Source organism: Mustela putorius, unplaced genomic scaffold (assembly GCF_011764305.1).
Source record: "Mustela putorius furo isolate JIRA1106 unplaced genomic scaffold, ASM1176430v1.1 tig00000831_pilon_pilon_pilon, whole genome shotgun sequence".
NCBI classification, from domain to species: domain Eukaryota; kingdom Metazoa; phylum Chordata; class Mammalia; order Carnivora; family Mustelidae; genus Mustela; species Mustela putorius.
The window spans coordinates 2,447,551-2,472,329 of NW_025421490.1; the positions used below are offsets into that span (position 1 = coordinate 2,447,551).

The 24,779-nt window shown below is 43.0% G+C and overlaps 1 protein-coding gene across 2 annotated transcripts in view; it reads left to right on the forward strand.

Annotated features, from left to right (window-relative positions):
* Nucleotides 1–24,779, forward strand: part of KDM1B (lysine demethylase 1B) — a 60,176-nt gene that overhangs the window by 763 nt on the left and 34,634 nt on the right. For both annotated transcript variants that reach the window (XM_045085070.1, XM_045085071.1), the window contains 5 exons: nt 3,514–3,613; nt 5,424–5,551; nt 6,634–6,723; nt 7,267–7,378; nt 11,617–11,733. In XM_045085070.1, the coding sequence (XP_044941005.1) occupies nt 3,527–3,613; nt 5,424–5,551; nt 6,634–6,723; nt 7,267–7,378; nt 11,617–11,733 (534 nt within the window). In that variant the 5' untranslated portion in view covers nt 3,514–3,526. Of the gene's footprint in view, nt 1–3,513; nt 3,614–5,423; nt 5,552–6,633; nt 6,724–7,266; nt 7,379–11,616; nt 11,734–24,779 lie in introns of those variants that run through there.

Here is a 24,779-nt window from a genome sequence, read left to right on the forward strand (position 1 = left end):
CCACGCGTTCGGACGCGGGCGGCTCTGCCCGGTTGCTGGGGTGACTCCTGCGGGCCCGGGCGCCGGGAGGGGGCGGCCCGGTCGCCGGGGCTGCTCGTCAGCAGCCCGGCAGCGGGCAGGTGAAAGAGGAAGGAAGAGAGGCAGGCCCAGCTGTAGAAAAGTTAAGGCTCCGTAACGTGGAGCCGAGCCAGATGGAGGCCCAGCCCTCCCCGGGGTGGGGGGCGGGCGCCCCCGGACCGCTCCATGTGGGCCCCTCGCCCTGCAGGTACGCACGCCGCTCAGGGCTGCTGCGTTTGGTTCGGGCAGTGTCTCTGTTTTTGTTTTTGTTGTTTGTAATGTCTTGTAGTGGAAGAAGGGGCGGGAGGGAAGGTTTCTTCAGGAGATAGAGGAGAAAAGGACCATCAAGAATGAAATTGCCTTTCCGGCACAGAAAGTCGTCAGAAAGGCATGCAGGCAGTTGCACGGGGTCTCTATTTCGGGAAACTTGGTTAGCGTGGGTACAAGAAGGTGCTAGTCCTGCCGTATTTTCAGCGGCCCGGAGGGAAATTCTTGTTTTTGTTGTCTCTGAAGAAGTTTCTGGTCGTTTGTCTCATTTTTAGACATGATGCTGGCGCCCCACTACGTTTTTATTCTGGCCTCAAGTCTTTTGGATTCATGTTTTTGTGAATTCTGGGTGGTTTTTTTTTGTTTTTGTTTTTGTTTTTTAATCAAATGATCAATAAGCTACTTCAGAAAAAAACCTGGCAATTTATTAAAATAGAAATCGAGACATTTATATGTCCATGTATATATTTATCTCCCCCACCCAAAAAAGTCACTTTTTTCTGCTTTTTTGTCACTTTAAAAGAAAGCCAAAGCTACGCACTTAAAATTAAGAGGAGATATGCTTATATAATGATATTGAACGTGAAACAGATTGGTTATATTTAGTTAGGTGTGTTTATCAGTTTGAAAAACAAGGGGAGAGCACTTTGAGTATGCGGGTTTGTTAGCACTTGTGCTAAGTATTTCTAAGATTATATTGAGAAGCACAAAAGCAGTAGTTCTTCCAACTTAACAATTTTTCCCCTCATCGTAAGCCCCAAACCCCAGCAATAGTGAAAACAGAAATTATAGTGTCAGAAAACGATGAGGGAGGGGCGCCTGGGTGGCTCAGTGGGTTAAAGCCTCTGCCTTCAGCTCAGATCATGATCTCAGGGTCCTGGGTTTGAGTCCCGCATGGGGCTCTCTGCACCTTGAGGAGCCTGCTTCCCCCTCTCTCTGACTGCCTCTCTGCCTACTTGTGATCTCTGTCCGTTAAATAAATGAAAATTTTTTAAAAAGATGAGGGAATATCACTGTGAATTATATAATTAAAGGTGAAAGTGTACGAACAGTAAAAAAAAATCTTATGTTTTTCATAGAAAACACAGATTTAACAGTGGCTTTTATAGTTAATGTTGTCCTTTCCTCTTAGTTTCTTGAATTATATAATTCTTCATTGCAATTAAATATTTTCCAGTACACATTTGGATTAAAATGTCTGTTGAAATTTCTGGAAACTATGCTTTCTTTTGAGTTGCCAGTATTCCTACATGACAGGGCGAAATGTTGCATGAAACAAGGCTGGTTCTATTTATGCTCCCAAACCCCACCTTAGACTCAAATATTTTTGTTGCAATCCTTACACATAGTATACGTTTACACATACTATGGATGTGTATACACACACACACGTATATATATATTTACATGTGCTTAGTGGCTCATTTTATGAATAATGTGGAATATATGCATTATATAAAGAGATTTGTTAAGATTGGACAGCCTTTTGAAAATATAAATGTGATCCAGAAAGCCTTTGGGTGTAAAAATTACAGGTACACAGTAGTTCTGTTTACATCAGGGGTGCTTTATCCAGTATAATGGTATAGAACCAAAAGGCAACTTATCTGATGCTTAATTCTAGTGCATTTCAGAACATGTATAGGGTTTTTGCATTCATAACTAAATTAGTGGTATTGAGAAAGTGAAGACCGAGGAAGACTGACAATGGTAGTATAGAGGAAGGCCCTCTTTACCACCATTGTCAGGGTTTTTCAAAGTCATTGTAGGTGGGGAAGGAAGTTTTCACATGTTTTGTTAATAATCCATGAAAAATGCTTTTATGAATGTTGGTACAACTCACGGATACAAAACAGTAGGATTGCAAGGACCTCCAAGCTTTTCTCCAAGGTGAAGATTATATTTGTGGAATTTGTAACTTAAAACTCTTTCCCACTTTAAAATTCCTTACCCATAGGTATGTCCTATTTTCATGTTATTGTGTGTGTGTGTGTATAGTAAATGCACAGATCAGGGAAGGAATTGTGATGATTGTAAAATCTGTATGTTATTGCATACTTATGGTAAGCATTTTTATTTTTTATTTAATTGAGAAATACTAATTCAATAATACTTAATCTTTCATGGTTACTATGCATGACTTTTCTTACCGATTTTAGTTCTTAATGCTTATTTAACTGTGCTGTTGTTAAGCCAGTTTGAAAGATCGTAAATTTTTCTAGTAGAAGATACCAGTGACTGTCCAACCCAGATTCCTAAGTTGAATAGTGACTGGACAGTGTACCTGAGATTGTACTGTGAGGGAGCAAGTGAGTTTTCTTTGTAAAGTATAGTAAGACTAATTTTAGGTGCTATTGAGAAGACACAGAGGGAGAGGAACAGATGAAGACCAGGTGTTTTCACTCACCGAAGTGAAACAGTATAAAAAACAGGTTTATTGGTCATCTGTGTGGTGGTTCTTATTTTTACATATTTTTTTTAAGATTTTATTTATTTATTTGACGGAGAGAGATCACAAGTAGGCAGAGAGGCAGGCAGAGAGAGAGGGGGAAGCAGGCTCCCTGCTGAGCAGAGAGCCCAATGCAGGGCTTGATTCCAGGACCCTGAGACCATGACCTGAGCCGAAGGCAGAGGCCCAAGCCATTGAGCCACCCAGGCACCCCTATTTTTACATTTTTAAATGTATGTACTACGAATGGACAGCATTTGTTAAGTACTTATGGTATGTAGGTCTGGTGCTTTATTTTTTTTTTTTTTTTTAAAGATTTTTTATTTATTTATTTGACAGACAGAGATCACAAGCAGGCAGAGAGGCAGGCAGAGAGAGAGGGGAGGAAGCAGGCTCTCTGCGGAGCAGAGAGCCCGATGCGGGGCTCGATCCCAGGACCCTGGGATCATGGCCTGAGCCGAAGGCAGAGGCTTTAACCCACTGAGCCACCCAGGCGCCCCATGGTCTGGTGCTTTAAATAATCTTTCTCTTCACACCACTACTAGAGCTCACACTTGTGCCCACTTTACATATGGGAACACTGAGGCTTGGTCTTAGATTAAGGACCTTGAAAGCAGGGGCTTCACACTAGGCAGTCTGACTGCAGAGCATATGTTCTTACCTGGGAAATGACATAATAACTTTGCTCCAGAGTGCTGAAAGTGTTACGGTTTACTTATTACTTAATTTTGTTTTTGAAGATTTTCTGAAGCAATGGCAACACCACGGAGGAGGACAAAGAAAAAAGCATCTTTTGATCATTCCCCGGATAGCCTGCCTTTGAGGAGCTCCGGTAGGCAGGTATGAAATCATCGGTTCATCCGTGCACCTGTCGGGTTTTGTTTGTTTGTTTTTAGAGAAAGAGTGCAAGCAGGGGTGGGAAGAGGAGGAGGAGGCAGAGAATTCTGAGCAGGCTCCACGCCCCAGCAGAGCCCCTGCACAGGGCTTGATCTCATGGCCCTGAGCTGAAATCAAGAGTTGGCTGCTTCTCCGACGGAGCCGCCCAGGTGCCCCGAGTTTATTTATTTTTAAGTCATCTCTGCACCCAGCATGGGGCTTGAACTCTCAACCCTGAGATGAAGAGTTGCACGCTCCACTGACTGAGCCAGCCCGGCGCCGCACAGCGTGAGAAAGATGGCGGCTGCAGTATTAGAGATGGAAAGGTGCATTTCCAGTCCTCAAGGAACTTAGAGCCTAGCGGAGAAACTCCCCGTAGAACGATCACAGCGTGGTGTGATACAGTGAGAGAATGTAGGAAAAAACTGTGTCTGGCAGAGGCTGTGGCAAAGACAGGGGCATCGAGTGTGAATCAGCGTGAGCCGTTCAGAGAACCACAGCTGTGTGGTTGCTCCCAGGATGTGAGCTGAGGCCAGATCGTGCTGGGCTTGGCCTCGTTCACAGGAATGCGGACTTGAGCGTGTAGCCGGTTGGCTGCTGTTGGCAGGTTACTTGCTGCCATCCCTTTTCTAGGGCTTTTTTTTTTTTAAAGCAAAATATTGAATGACGTCACTCTTTTTCTAAAATTATTCAGCTTTTGGGAGCACCTGGCTGGGTCAGTCAGAAGAGCCTGCCACTCCTGACTTTGGGGTTGTGAGCAGCCCCGTGCTGTGTATAGAGAGGACTTGAATAAACACATGAACTTGGGGCGCCTGGGTGGCTCAGTGGGTTAAAGCCTCTGCCTTCGGCTCAGGTCATGATCTCAGGGTCCTGGGATCGAGCCCCGCATCGGGCTCTCTGCTCAGCAGGGAGCCTGCTTCCTCCTCTCTCTCTGCCTCTCTGCCTGCTTGTGATCTCTGTCTGTCCAAAAAATAAATAAGATCTTTAAAAAAGAATACATAAACTTAAAAAAAAAATGATTCCATTTTTTTTTAAAAACCGCAGTACTGAAAGGATGTGACTGGTCTAATTAAAGAAAGAATGGTCTTGGGGCGCTTGGGTGGCTCAGTTGGTGAAAGGTCTGCCTTCTTGATGTCAGGGTCCCTGCTCAGCGGGGAGTCTGTTTCTCCCTCTCCACCACCACACCGCCCCCCCCAACTCATGCTCTCTCTCACTCTCTCTCTCTCTCTCTTTTTTTTCTTAAAGATTTTTTATTTATTTGACAGACAAGTAGGCAGAGAAGCAGGCAGAGAGAGAGAGAGAGGAGGAAGCAGGCTCCCCGCTGAGCAGAGAGCCCTGATGCGGAACTCGATCCCAGGACCCTGGGATCATGACCTGAGCCGAAGGCAGAGGCTTTAACCCACTGAGCCACCCAGGTGCCCCTAAATAAAATCTTTTAAAGATTTTTGATTTTTTTGATTTGAGAGTAGCTGTTGTTTTGACTGGTACACCTTTTTGCCAAGAAAGCCCCAACGTTTCTCAGCTCACATTTCAGCTCTGTCCTCAGAGACCTGTTGTTCAGGTGCTGCTTCTGTGTCTGCAGCAAGTCTGAATTATATTTGCACACTGCCCTGCCGTCTCAAGGAACTTGCCGTCCTGTCCACCCCTCACCTACTGGCGGGGTGTTGTTGTTGATCTTCACAAGGTGAAGGTTCTTTCCGTCCTGAACCTTCCACCTTCTTCCCCCGGGGGCCGTTGCAGGGAAGTCGTGTAACCTCAGCTGGTTCTTCCTCAGGCGAAGAAGAAAGCCACGGAGACGACAGACGAGGACGAAGATGGCGGGTCAGAGAAGAAATACAGGAGATGTGAGAAGTCGGGCTGCACCGTCGCGTGTCCCGTGTGCTTTGCAAGCGCTTCGGAAAGGTCTGTGCGGCTGGCGCGCCTCGGCCTCCCCGCCCTGCCCGGGAGAGCATTCCTGGTGGGAGGCTCAGCCTGCAGGACTGTTTCCCTAAAGATAGATAGAGATACTGTAAGTCACCTAAGAATAGAGACTCGTTGGGCATTTCTGCGTCCCACACCCCCCTGGGTGCTTCCCCCCCTCCACCCGAGACCTAGTCAGAGCAGCTCTCCGCGGCTGCCGCCAGTGTCCCTGGTCCTGCCCGCTGCTGGCTGTCCCTCTCCTGGGGGTTGAGGGTCCTGCCCGCTGCTGGCTGTCCCTCTCCTGGGGGTTGAGGGTCAGGGGTAGGGATGCAGTACAGAGGACCCTGGGCTCCCCATGGGGACCAGCATGTGTCCCTTTCCCTGCGCTGCTCCTCCCCTCCGAAAACATCCCTCCTCTTCCAGCGGACACGTACCGGTCTCCCTGACACCAGGAAGCTCCCTTCACTTTTGTCCTTTTTATGGGGACAACCCAAGCATCACCTTTGACATCCCAAGAAAAATCTCCAGTGAAGGCTTCCAAGTCAATAAAACCTGGAAAACAAACCCCATTTTTATTTTTTAAGCACAGAGAGGTGATGGTGTTAGCTCCTTCCTTGGCTACGTTCATGGCCGTGTGACGACAGGTTCTGGTCTCTGGAGAGCCTGTCTGATGGTCGGATTGCAGCTGGCGGTTCCGTGTTGGGCCATATGTTCCTGCTGGAAACGGTCCTTGTCTCCTTTGTACCTGTGCCGCTTGCAGCAAGCACGGGGACACTCCTTTTCATGTCCTAAAACTCATTGCCCTGGGGGAGTCTCCATAAAACTTCTGAGCCCATGTCCTCGAGCCCTTGTGGTTGCGGCCAGCTGGGTTCGGTGTTGGTGGTCTTTAAGTCCCTCTGTCTTCGTCAGGTTTTATTGTGGATCTGACATCCTTTTAAGTTTCCCGGTCATCTGCTCTTGGCCGTTAGGATTCTAAGTGGACATGGTACAAAATGGGCTCCTAGGATGTGCTTAAGACTTGTTTTGAAAAAGCGAGAAAGAATGCTTACTCATTACCAAAGCTACACATTTTTTGCTATTTTCAGATGTGCCAAAAACGGCTACACGTCCCGATGGTATCACCTCTCCTGCGGGGAGCATTTCTGTAACGAATGCTTTGACCATTACTACCGAAGGTTTGTTCCCTAATTGCTGGAGCTTGTGCTGTCCAGGGGATGTGGCGGGAGGGTGGGGTGGGGGGCTGCAGAAGGAGCCCCCGGGCTTGCTGAAATTTTCCACCCTTTCAGCCACGTCTGAGCCGATGAGAGCTGTGCAGAACTCTCATGCGGTGGCTGGGTGTGTGGGTGCTGTGCGTGTGCACGTTCGGGGCTCAGAAGACACCTGCCGTGAGGTTCTAGTCTGCAGGTTCTGAAAAATCTGGGCCCTGCTCGGCTGTTCTGTGACTGTGCATGGGGCCAGCGATGCAGAGATTTGGGGGAGGAGGCTGAGAACTGCGGGGTGCCAGACAGATGGGGAGCCATCCTGTCTTCCTAGTTTTCTATCCTAAACTAGAAGGAACGCACCCTTCCTGATCACCCGTTTGAAGGGGGGCTGAGATAACTCGCCCTCTCTTTATGATACGGCCAGTTAAATCCTTTACAGAAGACTTGCTGACCTGCCTCCTGTTTGGAGACCCTGGTGAACTTCTAGCTTGATATATTTATTTTTATTCTTTTCAGCCATAAGGACGGATATGACAAATATATGGCCTGGAAAAAAATATGGACTAGCAATGGAAAAACCGAACCTAGTCCCAAAGCTTTCATGGCGGACCAGCAGCTCCCCTACTGGGTAAAAAGTGTATTGTTCTGGAAAACATCTGTGGGGCGAAAGACAGGAATGAATGACCTGACTGATTTTTAGGAAATCTTTCTGTTATTACACTTATTCTTCTTTCTGGGTCTGTTAAAACATCACATTTTTTATTTCTGTTGGAAACGTTGGTAATTCACACAGTAAAATGAAGAAGCGTATAGATCGTAGTTAGGTCGAAAATCATACTTTGTGTATAATTTTTTGTAGCTTTTAGTTTATCGATTTAATTTTACTTTTCCATTTAGCCGTTCTTTGACAATATAATTTAGTGATTGTATCTATTAGGTAACTATGTTATTTAATAAGTGATTTGTTAATTTTTAAAATATTATAAGTAATTTTGAGCTTCTCTGTTACATACTTAAAATTATTTTTATCAATGCAAAGTTCACATAACAAACTTTTTTTTTTTAGTTTTATTATTTTAATCACTCTGTACACCCAGCGTGGGGCTCGAACTCATGACCACAAGATCAAGAATTGCAAGCTCTTGCCTGAGCTAGTCAGGTGCCCCCAAAGTAACCATTTTCAAGTGCACAATTTAATGCCATTTAGTACATTGATAATACTGTGCAACCAAATGGTAATTCCAAGGCATTCGCACCATTCATAGAGGAAGCCTGCGCGCCTCGAATAGTCACCCTCCGTTCCCTCTCCCCTACCCCCTGGCAACCACTGATCTTTGTGAGATACCTATTTTGGATGTTTTATATGAAGGAGTCATGCAGTATGTGACCTTTTATGACCAGCCTCTTTCACATGGTATCATGTTTTTAAGTTCATGTGTGTTGTAATTCATTCCTTTTCACGGGTACTGGTCCGTTGGACAGATTGGTTGTTGGACATTTGGGTTGTTTTCACTTCTTAGTTATTGCATACAGTTGCTCCTGTGGACATTTGTGCATGAATATTTGAATACCTGTTTTCAATTCTGTTTTGCATATACCTAGCAATAAAACTACTGGGTTGTATGGTAACTCTTTAACCCTTTAAGGGACTGCCAGACTCTTCCGTAGCAAACTGCTACACAGTCTCCATTCCCAGCAGCACTGTGTAGCGGTTCAAAACTCACCACATGTCCACCAACTCTTGTTTCCCATTATTTTGATTCTAGCTATTGTGGTAGGCATCAGTGATAGATACCCCTGGCGGGAGTATCTCATTGTGGTTTTGATTCGCATTTTTGTAATGAGAAATATCTGTGCAAGTCTTTTGCCCATTTTTTAAAAATTATTTGATTATATTCCCTGCGCTATGCTTTTTGTTTCTGTGACTTATTAATTAATCAGTAACTGGAAGTTTGTAGCTCTTAATTGCCTTCACCTGTTTCACCCCTGCTTCTACCCTCCTAGCCAGTTTGTTCTCTGTCATTAAGAGTCTCTTCTGCTTTTTTGTTCATTTGTTTTTGAGGTTCCATATGTAACCAAAATCCTATGGTATTTATTTTTGATTCGTTTCACTTAATACACTGTTCTCTAAGTTCATCCATGTTGTGACAAATAGCAAAATCTCATTCTTCTCTAGGTTTGTGTAATATTCCATTCTGTGTGTGTATCATTTCTTTTATATTCATCTCTTTTTTTTTTTTTTTTTTTTTTTAAGATTTTATTTATTTGACAGAGAGAGATCACAGTAGGAGAGAGGAAGGGAAGAGATCACAGAGAGAGGAAGGGAAGCAGGCCCCCTGCTGAGCAGAGAGCCCGATGTGGGACTCGATCCCAGGACCCTGAGATCATGACCTGAGCCGAAGGCAGCGGCTTAACCCACTGAGCCACCCAGGCGCCCTATATTCATCTCTTGATGGACACTTGAACTGCTTTCATATCTTGGCTATGTTAGATAGTGCTACAGTATAAATATAGGGCACGTGTGTCTTTTCAAATTAGTGTTTCTATTTCCTTTGGGTAGATAGCCCAGGAGTGGAGTTACTGGATGGATCCTATGGTGATTCTATTTATTTTTTTGAGGAAATGCCGTATGTTTTCCACAGTGCTTGCAGCAAGTTGCATTCTTACCAACAATGCAAAAAGACAAGAAATAATTAGTATTGGTGAGAATGTGGAGGAAAGTGTGCACGAGTGTTCCTTTTCCTCCACATTCTCACCAATACTAATTATTTCTTGTCTTTTTAATACTAGTCATTCTCACAGGTGTAAGGTGATCTCATTGTGGTTTTGATTTGCATTTCCCTGATGATGTGTGATGTTGAGCATCTTTTCATGGGTCTCTTGGCCAGCTGTAGGTGTTCTTTGGAAAAATGTCTATTCGGGTCCTCTGGCCATTTTTAACAGATTATTTGTTTTCTGGGTATTGAGTTGTAGAAGTTCTTTATATAATTTGGATATTAACTCTTTACTGGATATATCATTTGCAGATGTCTTTTGTTCGCTGGGTTGCCTTTGGGTTTTAATGATAGTTTTTCCACTGTGTGAAAGCCTTTTATTTTAATGTAGTCCCAATTGTTTATTTTTGCTCTTGTTTCCCTCGCCTCAGGAGACCTATCCATAAATACGTTGCTAAGGCCAATGTCCAGGAACTTTATTGCCCCTGGTTTCTTTTGGAAGTATTACAGTTTCAGGTCTCACATTTAGATCTTTTCATCCATTTTGAGTTTATTTTGTGTATGCTGAGAGAAAGTGGTCCAGTGTCATTCTTTTGTATGTAGCTGTCCAGTTTTCTCAGCACCATTATTGAAGAGACTGTCTTTCCCCCCTTGTATGTTCTTGCATCCCCGTTGTAGATTAATTGATCATATAAATATGGGTTTATTTCTGGGCTCTCTATCCTGTTCCAGTGACCTCTGTGTTTTTGTGCCAGTACCATAGTGTTTTGATGACTACAGCTTTGTTGTTTATCTTGAAATCTGGGATTGTGATACCTCCAGCTTTGTTCTTTCTCAAGATTGCTTTGGCTGTTTGAGGTCTTTCGTAGTTCCAAACAAATTTCAGGATGATTTTAGTTCTGTGAAAAATGCTTTTGGTATTTTGATAGGAATTGCATTAAATCTATAGATTGCTTTGGGTAGTACGGACATTTTAACAGTATCACTGTTACAGTTCCATGGGCGTGGTATATCATTCCTTTTGTGTCATCTTTAGTTCTTTTTGTTAATGTCTTATAGTTTTCAGAGTACGGGTCTTTCACTTTCTTGGGTATTTTTATTCTTTTTGGTGTAATTATAAATGCGATTGTTTTCTTAATTTCTTTTTCTGCCACTTCATTATTAGTGTGTAGAACCACGACTTATTTCTATATATTAATGTTATATTCTGAACCTTTCCTGAATTCATTTATTCTAATAGTTTTTTGGTGGGGTCTTTAGAGTTTTCTATATATAGTATCATGTCATCTGCCAATAGTGATGGTTTTATTTCTTCCTTACCAATTTGGATGCCTTTTATTTCTTTAAGCAGCAATCAGACAAAAATTAAAGCATCTTTTTTAAACAACCCATTTTTATTTATTTATTTTTAAAGATTTTATTTATTTATTTGGCAGAGGAGAGACACAGTGAGAGTGAGAACACAAGCAGGGGGCGTGAGAGAGGGAGAAGCAGGCTTCCTGTTGAGCAGTAAGCCTGATGCGGGACAGGATCCCAGGACCCTGGGATCATGACCTGAGCTAAAGGCAGACGCTTAAGGACTGAGGCATCCAGGCGCCCCTCAACAACCCATTTTGAGTTGGGTTGTTTATATCTTTCAGTATTGAATTGTAGGAGTTCTTTATATATTCCGGATCCTAAATCCTTGTGATATATGACTTGCAAATATTTTTCCTGTAGGTTGCCTTTTCACTTCTGGGTAGTTTTTTGATGTGCAAAATTCTTTATTTTGAAGTTTAGTTTATCTGTTTTTTTCTTTTGCTGCTTGTGCTTTTGGTGTTCTCTCCATGAACCTGGCCAAGTCTGAGATCACGAAGATCTTTTCTTCTAAGATTTTTATCACTTCAGACCTTCATTTAGATGTTTGATCCCTCTTGAGTTAGTTTTTTTTTTTTTTTAAGATTTATTTTAGAGAGAGAGTTCACAAAGGCTCAGTCTCACAACCCATGAGCTCAATTATATGGGTGATGGTGATGGGGGAGGAAAAAGTACTTAGAAGTACAAAAAGGCTGGTCAGGTCTTGTGGAAAAATGGCAGAGCGAGTGGAGGAAGATGGCCATGCCAGCTCACGATTAACCAACTCACTGACCTTGACATACTGCTTTCCATCTAGGTTCAGTGTACAAAACCCGAGTGCAGAAAATGGAGACAACTTACCAAGGAAATCCATCTCACTCCACAGATCGCAAGGACCTACAGATGTGGTATGAAATTGAATACTACTATTAAGGTATGATCTCTGTCGGTTTTCCTTTGGCATTAACGAGTCGGTTAATTTCGTTGTAACTAAAGAGTGATGGAGTGTATTTTTCATTTATTGTATTGATCATTTTATTGGGATTGCATCAGACTATGTATAACAGGACCCCAATTGAGGACTTTTTTTTTTTTTTTTTTCCTCATGATAAGCAGTTTGGAAATAGCCTGCCCAGGGCTGGTGTGGCTGCCCAGTAAAGTCTCCCTTCTAGTTTCCAGTCCCACCAGGAGATGGTTGCCACACTGTCAGCCATCGTGTGCAGATTCTAAGCAGAAAAGATGAGAAAGGCAGAGGCCAAGAAGGGTGCGCCAGCTGTGCTCCTCCCTCTTTTATTGGTAAAGCAGTAGCCTCCAGTAGTTCCAACAGTGGATTTCTCTTTACATCTCATTGCTGGAACAGGATCATGCACCCGCTGTGAACAACAGTAGAGACAAAGGAAGTGTAACTGAGCAAAATCAAACAAAACCAGGATCCTTTTAGTAAGGAAGAAGGGATGAATGGGTATGTTTGGGCAATTGGGAATCTGACATAGTTGGTATACTGGTATTATATATATATGTTTTTTTTGACATGTGGTAATTAGTATTTAAAATGTCTAACTTTTTTTTTTATATTAGTTTCAGGTATGTAATCTAGTGATTGAGTAAGTCCATACTTGGTACTCGTCATGATAAATGAGCTCCTAAATGCCCCTCCTTCTTTTCCTTGCCCTACCTGTCTCGCCTCTGGCAACCACCAGTTTGTTCTGTGTATTTAAGAGTCTATTTCTTGGTTTTTCTCTGTTCTTTTCCTTTGCTTGTTTGTTTCGCTTCTTGAACTCCACATACGAGTGAAATCATATGATATTTGTCTTTCTCAGACTGACTTTTATTTCATTTAGCCTATACTCCCTAGATCATCCGTGTTGTTACGAAAGGCGAGATTTCATTCTTCTTTTATGGCTGAAAAATGTTGCACTGTGCGTGTATACCACGTCTTTATCCATTCATCTACTGTTGGACACTTGGGCTTCTTCTGTAATTTCGCAATTGTAGATAATGCTGCAGTAAACAAACAAGTGTATGTATCCCTTTGAACCAGTGTTTTTGTATTTTTTGGGTAAATACCCACTAGTGCAATTACTGGATCATAGGGTAGTTCTGTTTTTAACTTTTTTTTTTTTTAATATATTTTATTTATTTATTTGACACAGAGAGAGAGAGGCAGAGAGGGGGAAACAGGCTCCCTGCTGTGCAGAGAGTCCAATGCAGGGCTTGATCCCAAGACCCTGAGATCATGACTTGAGCGGAAGGCAGAGACTTAATCCACTGAGCCACCCAGGTCCCCCTGTTTTTAACTTTTTGAGGACCTTCCATACTGTTCTCCACACCAGCTGCACCAGTATGCATTCCCACCAACAGTGCAAGAGAGTTTCTTTTTCTCCACACTCACCAACACTTGTTGTTTCTTGTGTTTTTGATTTTAGCATTCTGACAGGTGTGAGTTGATACCACATTGTGGTTTTGATTTGCCTTTCCCTGGTAAATGATGTGGAACATCTGTTCATGTGTCTGCTGGCCATCTGGATATGGTCTTTGCACAGATGTCTGTTCATCTCTTCTGCCCACTTTTAGTTGGATTATTTTTTTGGGTGTTAAGTTGTATCGGTTCTTCATATATTTTGGATACTAACCCTTTTTCAGCAAAGTCTTTTGCAAATACCATCTCCCATTCAGTAGACTGACTGTTTTGTTGCCTGTTTCATTAATTGTGCAGAAGCTTTTTATCTTGATGAGGTCCCAATAGTTTATTTTTGCTTTTGTTTCCCTTGCCTCAGGAGCCATGTCTAGAAAAATGTTGCTATGGCCAATGTCAGAGAATTTACTGCCTGTGTTCTCTTCAAGGATTTTTATGGTTTCAGGTCTCACATTTAGCTCTTTAATGCATTTTGAGTTTATTTGGGTGTATGGTGTCAGAAAGCAGCCTAGTTTCATTCTTTTGCATGTAGCTGTTCACTTTTTCCAACACCGTTTGTCGAAGAGACTTTTTCCCACTGGATAGGTTTCCTGCTTTGTCAAAGATGAACTGACCGTGTAATTGTGGGTTTATTTCTGGTTTCTCCATTCTATTTGATGTATGCATCTGGTTTGCTTTTTTGTTTGTTTGTTTTTTTAAAGATTTTATTTATTTATTTGACGGATCACAAGTAGGCAGAGAGACAGGCAGAGAGGGGGGGAAGTGGGCTCCCTCCTGAGCAGAGAGCCTGATGCAGGGCTGAATCCCAGGACCCTGAGATCATGACCTGAGCCGAAGGCAGAGGCTCAACCTGCTGAATCACCCAGGCGCCCCAATGCGTCTATTTTTTGCCAGTACCATACTGTTTTGATTACTACACCCATGTCATAGAACTTGAAGGTCAGAATTGTGACATCTCAAGCTTTGCTTTTCTTAAGATTGCTTTGGTTACTCAGGGTCTTTTGTGGCTCCGTACAAATTTTGTGATTGCTCATTCTAGCTCTGTGAAAAATGCTGTTGGTATTTTGATGGGGATTGCATTAAATCTGTAGATTGCTTTGGGTATTCTGGACATTTTAACAGTATTTGTTCTTTTGATCCATGTGGATGGAATGTCTTTCCATTTCTTTGTGTCATCTTCAGTTTCTTTCATCGGTGGTTTACAGTTTGCAGAGTACAGGTTCTCACTGCTTTGGTTATGCTTATTCCTAGGTATCTTATTATTTTGGGCACAGTTGTAAATGGAATTGTTTTCTTAATTTCTCTTTCTGCTTCATCATTATTGGCGTATAGAAATGCAACAGATTTCTATAGATTAATTTTGTATCCTGTGAATTTGTTGATCCAATCTAGCAGTTTTTTGTTGTCTTTCAAGTTTTTTGTGTGTAGCATCCTACCAGCTGTCGGTTTTTCCTATGTAGCCTTTATTATGTTGAGGTATGTTCCCTCTAAACCTGCTTTGTTGAGGGTTTTTGTTTTTTGATTTTTTTTTCCCAAGATTTTACTTATTTATTTGACAGAGAGAGATAACAGCAAGAGAGGGAACACAAGCAGGGGGTGTCGGAGAGGGAGAAGCAGGCAGGCTTCCTACCGAGGGGGGGCCGGATGCGGGGCTCGATCCCAGGACCCCCTGGGATCTTGACCTGAGCTGAAAGGAGATGCTTAACAACTGAGCCACCCAGGCACCTGAGGGATTTTATTATGAGTGGATATTGTACTTTGTCAAGTGCTTTTTCTGCATCTATTGAAATGATAGTAGTAGATAGTAGTTACCCTTTCTCTTGTTAATATTCAATCACTCTTGCAGACCGGGAATGTGTGTCCCTTCCTTAATCATGGTGAATTAATGTATTGTTGGATCTGGCTTGCTAGTATTTTGTTGAGGATTTTTGCATCTATGTTCCTCAGAGATACTGGCCTGTAATTCTCTTTTTTGTGGTGTCTTTATATGGTTTTGATATCAGGGTAATAATGCTGGCCTCGCAGAATAAATCTGAAAGTTTTCCTTCCTTTTCTAATTTTTGGAATAGTGTGGGAAGAATGGGTATTGACTCTTCCTTAAATGTTTGGTAGAGGAGCGCCAGGGTGGCTCAGTCAGTGAAATGACTGTGTCAGCTCAAGTCCTATCTCAGAGTGCTGGGGTTGAGCCCCCTGTCAGGCTCCCTGCTCAACGAGGAGTCTGCTTCTCCCTCTCCCTCCGCCTCTCCCCCTGCTTGTGCTCTCTCTGTTTCTCAAATCAAATCTTTTAAAAAAAAAATAAGAAATAAAAAATAAATGTTTGGTAGAATTCAGCTGTGAAGCCATCTGGTTCTGGATTTTTGTTTGTTGGGAGCTTTTATTGTTTTTGTTGTTACTGATTTGCTTTCTTTGCTGGTAATTGGTCTGTTCAAATTTTGTGTTTCTTCCTGCTTCAGTTTTGGTAGGTTATAGGTTCCTGTGAATTTATCCATTTCTTCTAGGTTGTCCAATTTGTTGGCATATTGTTTTTTATAATATACCATTGCAATTATTTATATTTCTTTAAGGTTAGTTTTTATTTCTCCTCTCTCGCTTGTGATTTGGGTTCTTTCTCTTTTTTTTCTCAATGAGTCCATCTAGACATTTATCAATTTCATTGGTTGTTCTTTTGGTTTTTTGGGTTTTTTTTTCCCAAAGAACCAGCTCCTGGTTTCATCGATCTGTTCTATTGTATATTTTGTTTCAATATTACTTATTTCTGCCCTAATCTTTGTTTTTTCCTTCCTTCTGCTGGCTTTAGGCTTCATTCGTTGTTCTTTTTCTAGTTCCTCTAGGTGTAAGGTTAAGTTGTTTGCGCTTTTTCTTGCTTCTGGAGGTAGACCTCTGTTGCTGTATACTTCCCTCTTAGGACTGCTTTTGCTGTGTCTCAAAGGTTTGAATCATTGTGTTTCACTTTTACTTGTTTCCATGTACTTTTAAAATTTCTTCTCGTATTTCCTGGTTGACCCATTCATTGTTTAGTAGCATGTTACTTAACCTTCATGTCCATGTGCCCTTCCCAGATTTTTTTCTTGGGGTTGACTTCTAGTTTCATAGCAGTGCAGTGAGAAAAGATGTATGGTGGGACTTTGATCTTTTCAATTTGTTGAGGCTTGTTTTGTGGCCCAGTATGTGATCTGTTCTGGAGATGGTTCCGTGTGTACTTGAAAAGAACGTGTATTCTGCTGCTTAGAATGTAATGTTCTCAATATATCTCTTAAAGAGTTTAAGAGATACAGTTGTCATACTATTACAGTGTAACGCTCAACCATTGTTCCATTGTTGACGTCCTGTTTAGACAATCTGTCCATCCATGTAAGTCAGGTATTAAAGTGCCGTACTACTTTGGTATTATTGATTAGTCCTTTATTTTTGTTATTAACTGTTCTATGTGTTTGGGAGCTCCTATGTTGGGTGCATAAATATATATTTTTTAAAGATTTTATTTTAGGGGCACCTCGGTGGCTCAGTGGGTTAAAGCCTCTGCCTTTGGCTCAGGTCATGATCCCAGGGTCCTGGGATCGAGCCCTGCATTGGGCTCTCTTCTCGGCAGGAAGCCTGCTTCCTCCTCTCTCTCTGCCTGCCTCTCTGCCTACTTGTAATCTCTGTCTGTCAAATAAATAAATAAAATCTTAAAAAAAAAAAAAAGATTTTATGTATTTTAAAGAGCGAGGGGGGTGCAGAAAGAAAGACAGAAAATTTCAAGCTGACTCTGAGCTGAGCAAGAGGCCCAATGTAGGGCTCAGCCCCTTGACCCTGAGACTGTGACCCAAGCCCAAACCAAGAGTTGGACACTTAACTGAGTCACCTAGGTGCCCCGGGTGCATACATATTTACAATTGTTATATTTTCTTGTTGGATTGTCCCCTTTATTTTAGTGTCCTTCTTTGATTCTTATTATAGACTTTCTTTTTTTCTTAATTTTTTAAAATTAGCATATAATGTATTATTAGTCCCAGGGCTACTGGTCTGTGAATCACCAGGTTTACACACTTCACAGCACCCACCGTAGCACATACCCTCCCCAATGTCCCTAACCCCACCACCCTCTCCCTGCCCCGCTCCGCCCAGCAACCCTCAGTTTGTTTTGTGAGATTAAAAGTCTCTTATGGTTTGTCTCCCTCCTGATCCCATCTTGTTTCATTTATTCTTTTTCTACCCCCCACGTTGCCTCTCAACTTTCTCATATCAGGGAGATCATATGATAATTGTCTTTCTCTGATTATTTCGCTCAGCATAATATCTTCTAGTTCCATCCATGTCGTCGCAAATGGCAAGATTTTATTTCTTTTGATGGCTGCGTAGTATTCCATTGTGTATATATACCACATCTTCTTTATCCATTCATTTGTCGATGGACATCTAGGTTTTTCCCATAGTTTGGCTATTGTGGACATTGCTGCTAGGAACATTCGGATGCGTGTGCCCCTTTGGATCACTGTATTTGTGTCTTGGGGTAATACCCAGTAGTGTGATTGCTGGGTCATAGGGTAGCTCTATTTTCAACTTTTTGAGGAAGCTTCATGCTGTTTTACAGAGTGGTTGCACCAGCATGCTTTCCCACCAACAGCATAGGAGGGGTCCCCTTTCTCTGCATCCTCACCAGCATCTTGTCATTCCCTGACTTGTTAATTTTTACAGGCTTTATTTTTTTTCTTTTTTTAAAAAGATTTTATTTATTTATTTGACAAACAGAGATCACAAGTAGGCAGAGAAGCAGACAGAGAGAGAGGAGGAAGCAGACTCCCACTTAGCAGAGAGCCCGATGCGGGGCTCGATCCCAGGATCCTGGGACCACGACCCGAGCCGAAGGCAGAGGCTTCAACCCACTGGGCCACCCAGGCGCCCCCAGGCTTTCTTTTAAAGTCTATTTTGTCCAATAGAAGTATTGCTACTGCAGCATTCTTTTAGATCCGTTTGCCTGATAAATGTTTCTCCACCTTCTCACTTTAAATCTTAGGTGTAAAATGAGTCTCTTGTAGGCAGCATGTACGCGAGTCCTGTTTCTTTCTTTCTTTCTTTCTTTCTTTTTTTTTTTTTAAGATTTTATTTATTTATTTAACAGAGATCACAAGTAGGCAGAGAGGCAGGCAGAGAGAGAGGAAGAAGCAGGCACCCAGGCACCCCACGAGTCCTGTTTGTTAATCCATTCTGTCACACTGTGTCTTTTGAGTGGAGCATTTAGTTTATGTACATTCAGTGTCATCATTGATAGATACATATTTATTGCCATTTCATTATTTTGTCATTTGTTTTGAAGTTTTTCTCTCATCCTTTCTTTTTCTCTTTCATAGTTTGCTGGTGTTCTTTAGAGATATATTTGGATTTATTTCTCTTTGTTCTTTGCATATTTGCTGGTGGTTTTTGATTTGTGGTTACCCAAAATTAAGTTTGTACAAACCTTTTAGTCCCATAGTAGTCTCTATTAAGTGGACGGTCATTTAGGTTTGAACCCAGTTTTTTCTCCTGTCTTCCCCACATTTGTAGGTATAGGGTGTCATGTTTTACATCCTTTTATTTTGTGTTCTCCTTGACTAATTTTTTACAGATATACTCATTTTTACTGCCTGTGTGTTTCCTACCCTCATACAACCATTTTTGGTCTTTCCTTTCCACTCAAAAAGTCCCCTGTAATATTACTTGCGAGGCTGGTTTAGTTGCCGTGAACTCCTGTAGGTTTTGTTTGTCTGGGAAAGTCCTTGCTTCTCCTTCCATTCTGAATTATAGCCTGGCTGGAAAGAGTATTCTTGGCTGCATGTGTTTCCCATTCAGCACTTTGACTATATAGCACGCTGCTCTTTTCTGCCTTGGAACGTTTCTGCTGAAAAATTTGTGGCTCGCCTTTTGGGGTTTCCTTTCTCTACATAACTGTCTTCATTTCTATTACTGCTTTTAATATTTTTTCCTTATCACTATATTTTACCATTCTAATTATAGTATGTCTTGGTATGGATCGGCTTTTGTTGATTTTACTGGGGGTTCTCTGTGCCTCCTGGATCTAGTTATCTCTTCCCTTCCCCAGATTAGGGAAGTTTTGAGCTATTCTTTTCTTTCTTTCTCTCTCTCTCTTTTTTTTTTTTTTTTAAAGATTTTATTTATTTACTTGAGAGAGAGACAGTGAGAGAGAGCATGAGCGAGGAGAAGGTCAGAGAGCGAAGCAGACTCCCCATGAGCTGGGAGCCCGATGTGGGACTCGATCCCGGGACTCCGGGATCATGACCTGAGCCGAAGGCAGTCGTCCAACCAACTGAGCCACCCAGGCGTCCCTTTTTTTTTTTTAAATAAGATTTTATTTATTTACTTATTTGAGGGAGAGAGTGAATGTGCTGGCCAGGAGAGGGAGAGAGACTAGTGGACTCCACACTGAGTGCAGAGCCCGACTGGGGCTCAATCCCATGACCTTAAGAACATGACATGAGCCAACATCTACAGTAGGATTCTTTACTGACTGAGCCACCCTGGTGCCACTCAGCTGTTATCTCTTCAAGTAAATTCTCTGCCTCCTTCTCTCTCTCTCTCTCCTTTTTCTCTTCCAGGGCTCCTATAATAGGAATGTTGCTACGTTTGATGAAGTCAGTGAGTTCTCTAAGTCTATTCTTATTTACATAAGTCTTTTCTCTCTTTTGTTCAGCTTGATTACTTTCCATTACTCAGTCTTCTACATCACTCATTCTTTCCTCTGTTTCTTTCATCCTGCTGTTAATTGTATCAATTCATTTCACTCTGCCATGTTATTCCTTTTCTCTGGGTCAAGGGTTTCAGTGTTGTTCTCTACTCTTTTCTCAAGTTCAGTGAGGATCTTTATGATCATTGCTTTAAATTTTCTATCAGGCATGTTACTTCTGTTTCCATTAGAGCTCTGGCTGTGGCATTCTCCTTTTCTTTAATTTGGGACACCTTCCTCTGTCTTCTCATCTTGTCTAAGTCTCTGTGCCTGTTTATGTGTGTTGGGAAAATCAGCTACATCTGTTCTTGAGGGTAGTGGCCTTATGAAGAGGAGGTCCTGCAGTGCCCTGCTGTTGTAGTGTCTCCTGTTCCCCAAGGCCTGGCGCTTCTGGGACTGTCTCCAGCGTGTGCTTTTGAGCACTCTGCAGGTGTGTCCTGGACACTTTATCCTTCAGGCTAGTCCTCTGCAGAGGCCCTCTTTGCCCGTTGTGGGCAGTGTTCGGTTCCTGGCCTGATGTGGTGCATTTTAACTAGATATATTCTGGTTTGCTTGTGAAATGGGACCGTCATCACTGCCACCAGAACCGAGGCCTCAAAAACCTCCAGGCTGGGATGATGCAGTGTGGGTAGGGCTTGCACTGGCTTTTGGGGGGACATGGGCCTGCCATGCTGGGATTTAGGCCAATGTGACTGGGATGGTTGGTTCTCCTGGAACACAGGGCTGGGGAGAGGCTTGACCTCAGCAAGTTAGGTAATAAGTGTGGGCCCTGGGCTGGTTCCCGTGTGTGTGTCTCTGTGTCAGTGCCAAGGATGGGCAAGAGAAATGGCTCCTGCCAGTTCCTTTGTTCCCAGAGGTATCTCTCCATGATCACCGCTTCTCTGGGACACGCTCTGAGATGAGCACCGAACCTCCCCACTGTGTGCCCCAGGGGCTCTTCAGATCCCTCTTTCATCCATGCTGCGTGTCTGAGGACGATTTGCCCTTCCTCCTCTCCAAGAGTAACCGTGATAGCTTCCGCGCTGTATCCCAGTCAACCCCATTGACCTTTAGAACTCCCGACTTTAAGTCCTGCTGGTTGCAAGAACTCATGAGATTTGGTCTTTCTTACTTTCCAAGCCAGTTGCTATGGGGATTCGTTGCCTCCGTGCACTCCCCCGTGTGCCATTCTGTCTCTTGCCGGTCTCTGCAACCACAGCCCCTCCTCCCTGCTGCAGTGGTCAGGATCCATTTCTCCCCCAAGCTGCATCTCTGCACTCCCACCTTCCTCAGTGTGGCCTTTTCTCTCGCTTTAGTGGTGGAGTTTGTTCTGTCAGTCTTCAGATCAATTTCTGGGATATTTAGGATGACTTGATGATGGTCTAGTTTTATTTGTGGGTCGGGGCAAGCCTAGGGTCCTCCTCCTCTGCTGTCATCTTCCCCTCTGAAAATGAAGTTTTATTGGAACACAGCCATGCTCATTCTTTATGTATTGTCTGTGGCTGCTTTCGTGCTCCAGTGGTAAGGGGTTTGTGATGTAGACTGTACGATACACAGGCTTTAAAGTAGTTACTGTCTAGCCCTTTACAGAAAATGTTTCCCAACGTCTGTTCTGATCCATGAGCATGGTATATCTCTCCATCTTTTCAGGCTTTTTAATTTTCTCCATAGTGTTTTTCTAGTTTTTCACTGAAGGTGTCCTTTGTTAAATTTATTTCTAGATATTTTGCTTTTTTCTGTAATTATAAGTGGAATTTATTTTTAACTTTTTCAAGTTGTTTGTTACAATTATGTAGAAATACAAGTTGCTTGTATATGTTGACTTTCTACCCAGAGATTTTCTTGAATTCACTTATTAAATTTCAAAGATCTTTTCGTAGATTGCTTTGGATTTTCTACCATCATAGCAACTCTTGTGCTTTTTTTAAAAACTAAATTTTTGGGCTCACTCTTCTTCTTGCCTTATTACTTTGGCCACGACCATCAGCACAGAGTTGAGTAGAAGTTGGAGAACAGCTATCTTTTCTTGTTCCTGACTTAGGAGAAATGTGTTCAGTATTTTATCATTATGTATAGTGCCAGCTGTAGCTTTTCACAGATGTCTTTGATCAGACTGAAGAAGTTCCTCTCTTTCCCTACTTTGCTGAGAATGTTTTGCTATGAACGGATGTTGGATTTTGTTAGAAACTTTCTCTACGTCTTTTGTTTTGTTTTGTTTTAAGATTTATTTATTTATTTGACAGAGAGAGAGAGAGAGAGATCACAAGTAGGCAGAGAGGCAGGCAGTGGGGGTGGGGGGAAGCAGGCTCCCCGCAGAGCAGAGAGCCCGATGTGGGGCTCGATCCCAGGACCCTGGGATCATGACCTGAGCCGAAGGCAGAGGCTTTAACCCACTGAGCCACCCAGGCGCCCCGCCAATTGTGTTTTTGAAGAAATGTATTTTATCTTCACTGTCAGACTTGTTAGAGTTGTTGCACTGTTCCCTCATTCTCCTCTCAGTGGGATCTGTGGTGGTACCCCTGTTTCATTTTTGATGTTGGCAGTTTGGGAGGAAAGGGTAGAAAGCACAGATCTAAGCCGGGGGGGCCAGGGTTCCGGAGTTGGCAAGTCCTGTGCTGAAGCCGTTCCGTTCAGCACCTGAATTGGTGCTTGGGCTGGACCTTTGGAGCAGAAGCCATTTGCGGGACAGGAGAGGAGAACGAGGGAGGGGCCTGATGTGGGGGCTGGGTAGTTCATTTTCCAGGCTGAGTGGGTCCAGAGACGGGGAATCGGGGTTGGAGTGTCAGGTGAGCTGATCAGTATTGTGTACCCTGAGCTTAACGACTAGCACCTGTGCCTCAGATGATTTCTCAAGTGGATTCCATTGTATTTAAAAGGAGAGCTGGCCAGGGAGCAGTCAAAAATAGCAGACTATTTTACTAGATACTATCCTTGGGGCCATTCTTACCCATCCTGCTTTTGTGAAGCTTCCAGACAATTGTTCGAAAGGATTAAACAGATATCTTGGATGGTTTGCCTGATGATGTCATGTTACTAAACAGTAAGTATGTTTTACATGCAGGGTTTATATGAAAATAATTTGTCCTGGCTCTGGTTTAGCTGGGTCTGGAGTTCTGCGCCATCCCTCTTCTCATTCACGTGTGGTAACAGAAAGTACAATTTCGACATCGTTTCTTTTCTTTTCTTTTCTTTTCTTTTCTTTTTTCTGACATCGTTTCTACTCATTTTCAGGTCATCTGTGTCCCTTTTCCAATTTACCTGATTTTCCTTCCTGTGGTCCGTGTCTTTTTCACTTTCTTCAACTTGAACTGCTTGGGAATACCCCAAGGTCTTCTGTAGAATGAGCTTGTTTTTTAGAAAAATGACATGTGCTCATCTTTGAAACATTGAAACAATACAGAAAAGAACAAAGATGATAGCCAAAAAAACAAGCTCATGCGGTCACCATCACGAAATCAGCATTGTCATTCGAAAATATTCCCCTCAGTGTGTCTGAGGAGAAGGTCCGGCTGACTTACCGCTTTGGTATGTCACACATACTACCGCATGTGCTGGTGTGAAGTTCCGTGGTTGCATTTCACACAACCAAACTTAACATAAGAAAAAGAAGCCAAAGGGAACTAGGAACTTGCTGAACGTGGAGGAACAATTTCTTCATCACAAGGAATAGTAGTTTCTGAAATCTCCCCGAGGGGCGCCTGGGTGGCTCAGTCCATTGAGGGTCTGCCTTTGGCCCAAGTCATGATCTCAGGGTCCTGAGATCGAGTCCCGCATCCCCCTGGCCCTCTACTCAGTGGGGAGCCTGCTTCTCCCTCTTACTCTGTGCTCTTGTGCTCTCTCAAATAAATAAATGAAATCTTAAAAATAAATAAATAAATAAAAGAAAAGAAAATCTCCCTGAAAGATTAAGAAAAGATACGTGAGGAGAATGCTGGGGGGTTGGAATCGCCCTCCCTTCTTTTTAAAAATTGCATGTTTCAGTCTTAGATGCTCATTAACACTGGGACACGAAAGAGGAAAAAGTAGATTACATCACACTTCGGGCCACCCCGCCTTTTCCTCACTCCCAGTGCCTGTTAGCGTTTTGGGTCACTTATTCCCAGTCCCCATAATCTCTCCGTAGTTTACTCTTGCTTCCGTGCTCATGGGGCTTTACTTGTACTGTCCCCACAATTTCTGTACCACAGTTCCTCTGTCCCCACTTCTTTATTGCGGTTCCTCACGTGGTTGGATGTATTTTAACTGCAGGCACTTTTCCCCAGCAGGGGCTCCGAGGTGTCAGATCTCTTCCATTGTTGAAAATTTCATTGTCTTTCTCTCCTCTAGCCTCCCACCATCTTAAAGTGGAAGGGTTTGCGGTCTTAAATTCCAGCTTCTGACGATGCCATCACTGTTCTCATCTCCTTCTCCCCTCCAGAGATCCCCTTCCAGACCTACTGCCCCAGTCTCGACTGATTGCCATCCGTAGCCAGAACGTTTGAAATATTTATTGAAATGGTGTTTATTGACCCAGAGTCACTTCAGTCTTCAGCTTGGCATTCTGTCAAGGACAAAGTCTGGAGAGGTTTATTTGTAAACCAGTATTAAACAGCACGGTAGTGAGCGCCGCCTGCTCTTTTGGGGCTTTGCTTTTGGTCATTAATACATCTTTTTTAGAGAAGGGGAGAGACAGGCGGGGAGTGGCAGAGGGGTTAGGAGACAGAGCAGGAGAGAGAGAATCTCCAGCAGACTCCATGCCCAGCTTGGAGCCTGAAGCGGGGCGTGATCCTACGACCCTGAGATCCCACCTGACCTGAAATGAGGAGTTGGATGCTTAGTCAGCCGAGCCGCCCAGGCACCCCTGTTGGTTTATATAAAGATGCTTCCATATCAGCACACAAAGATC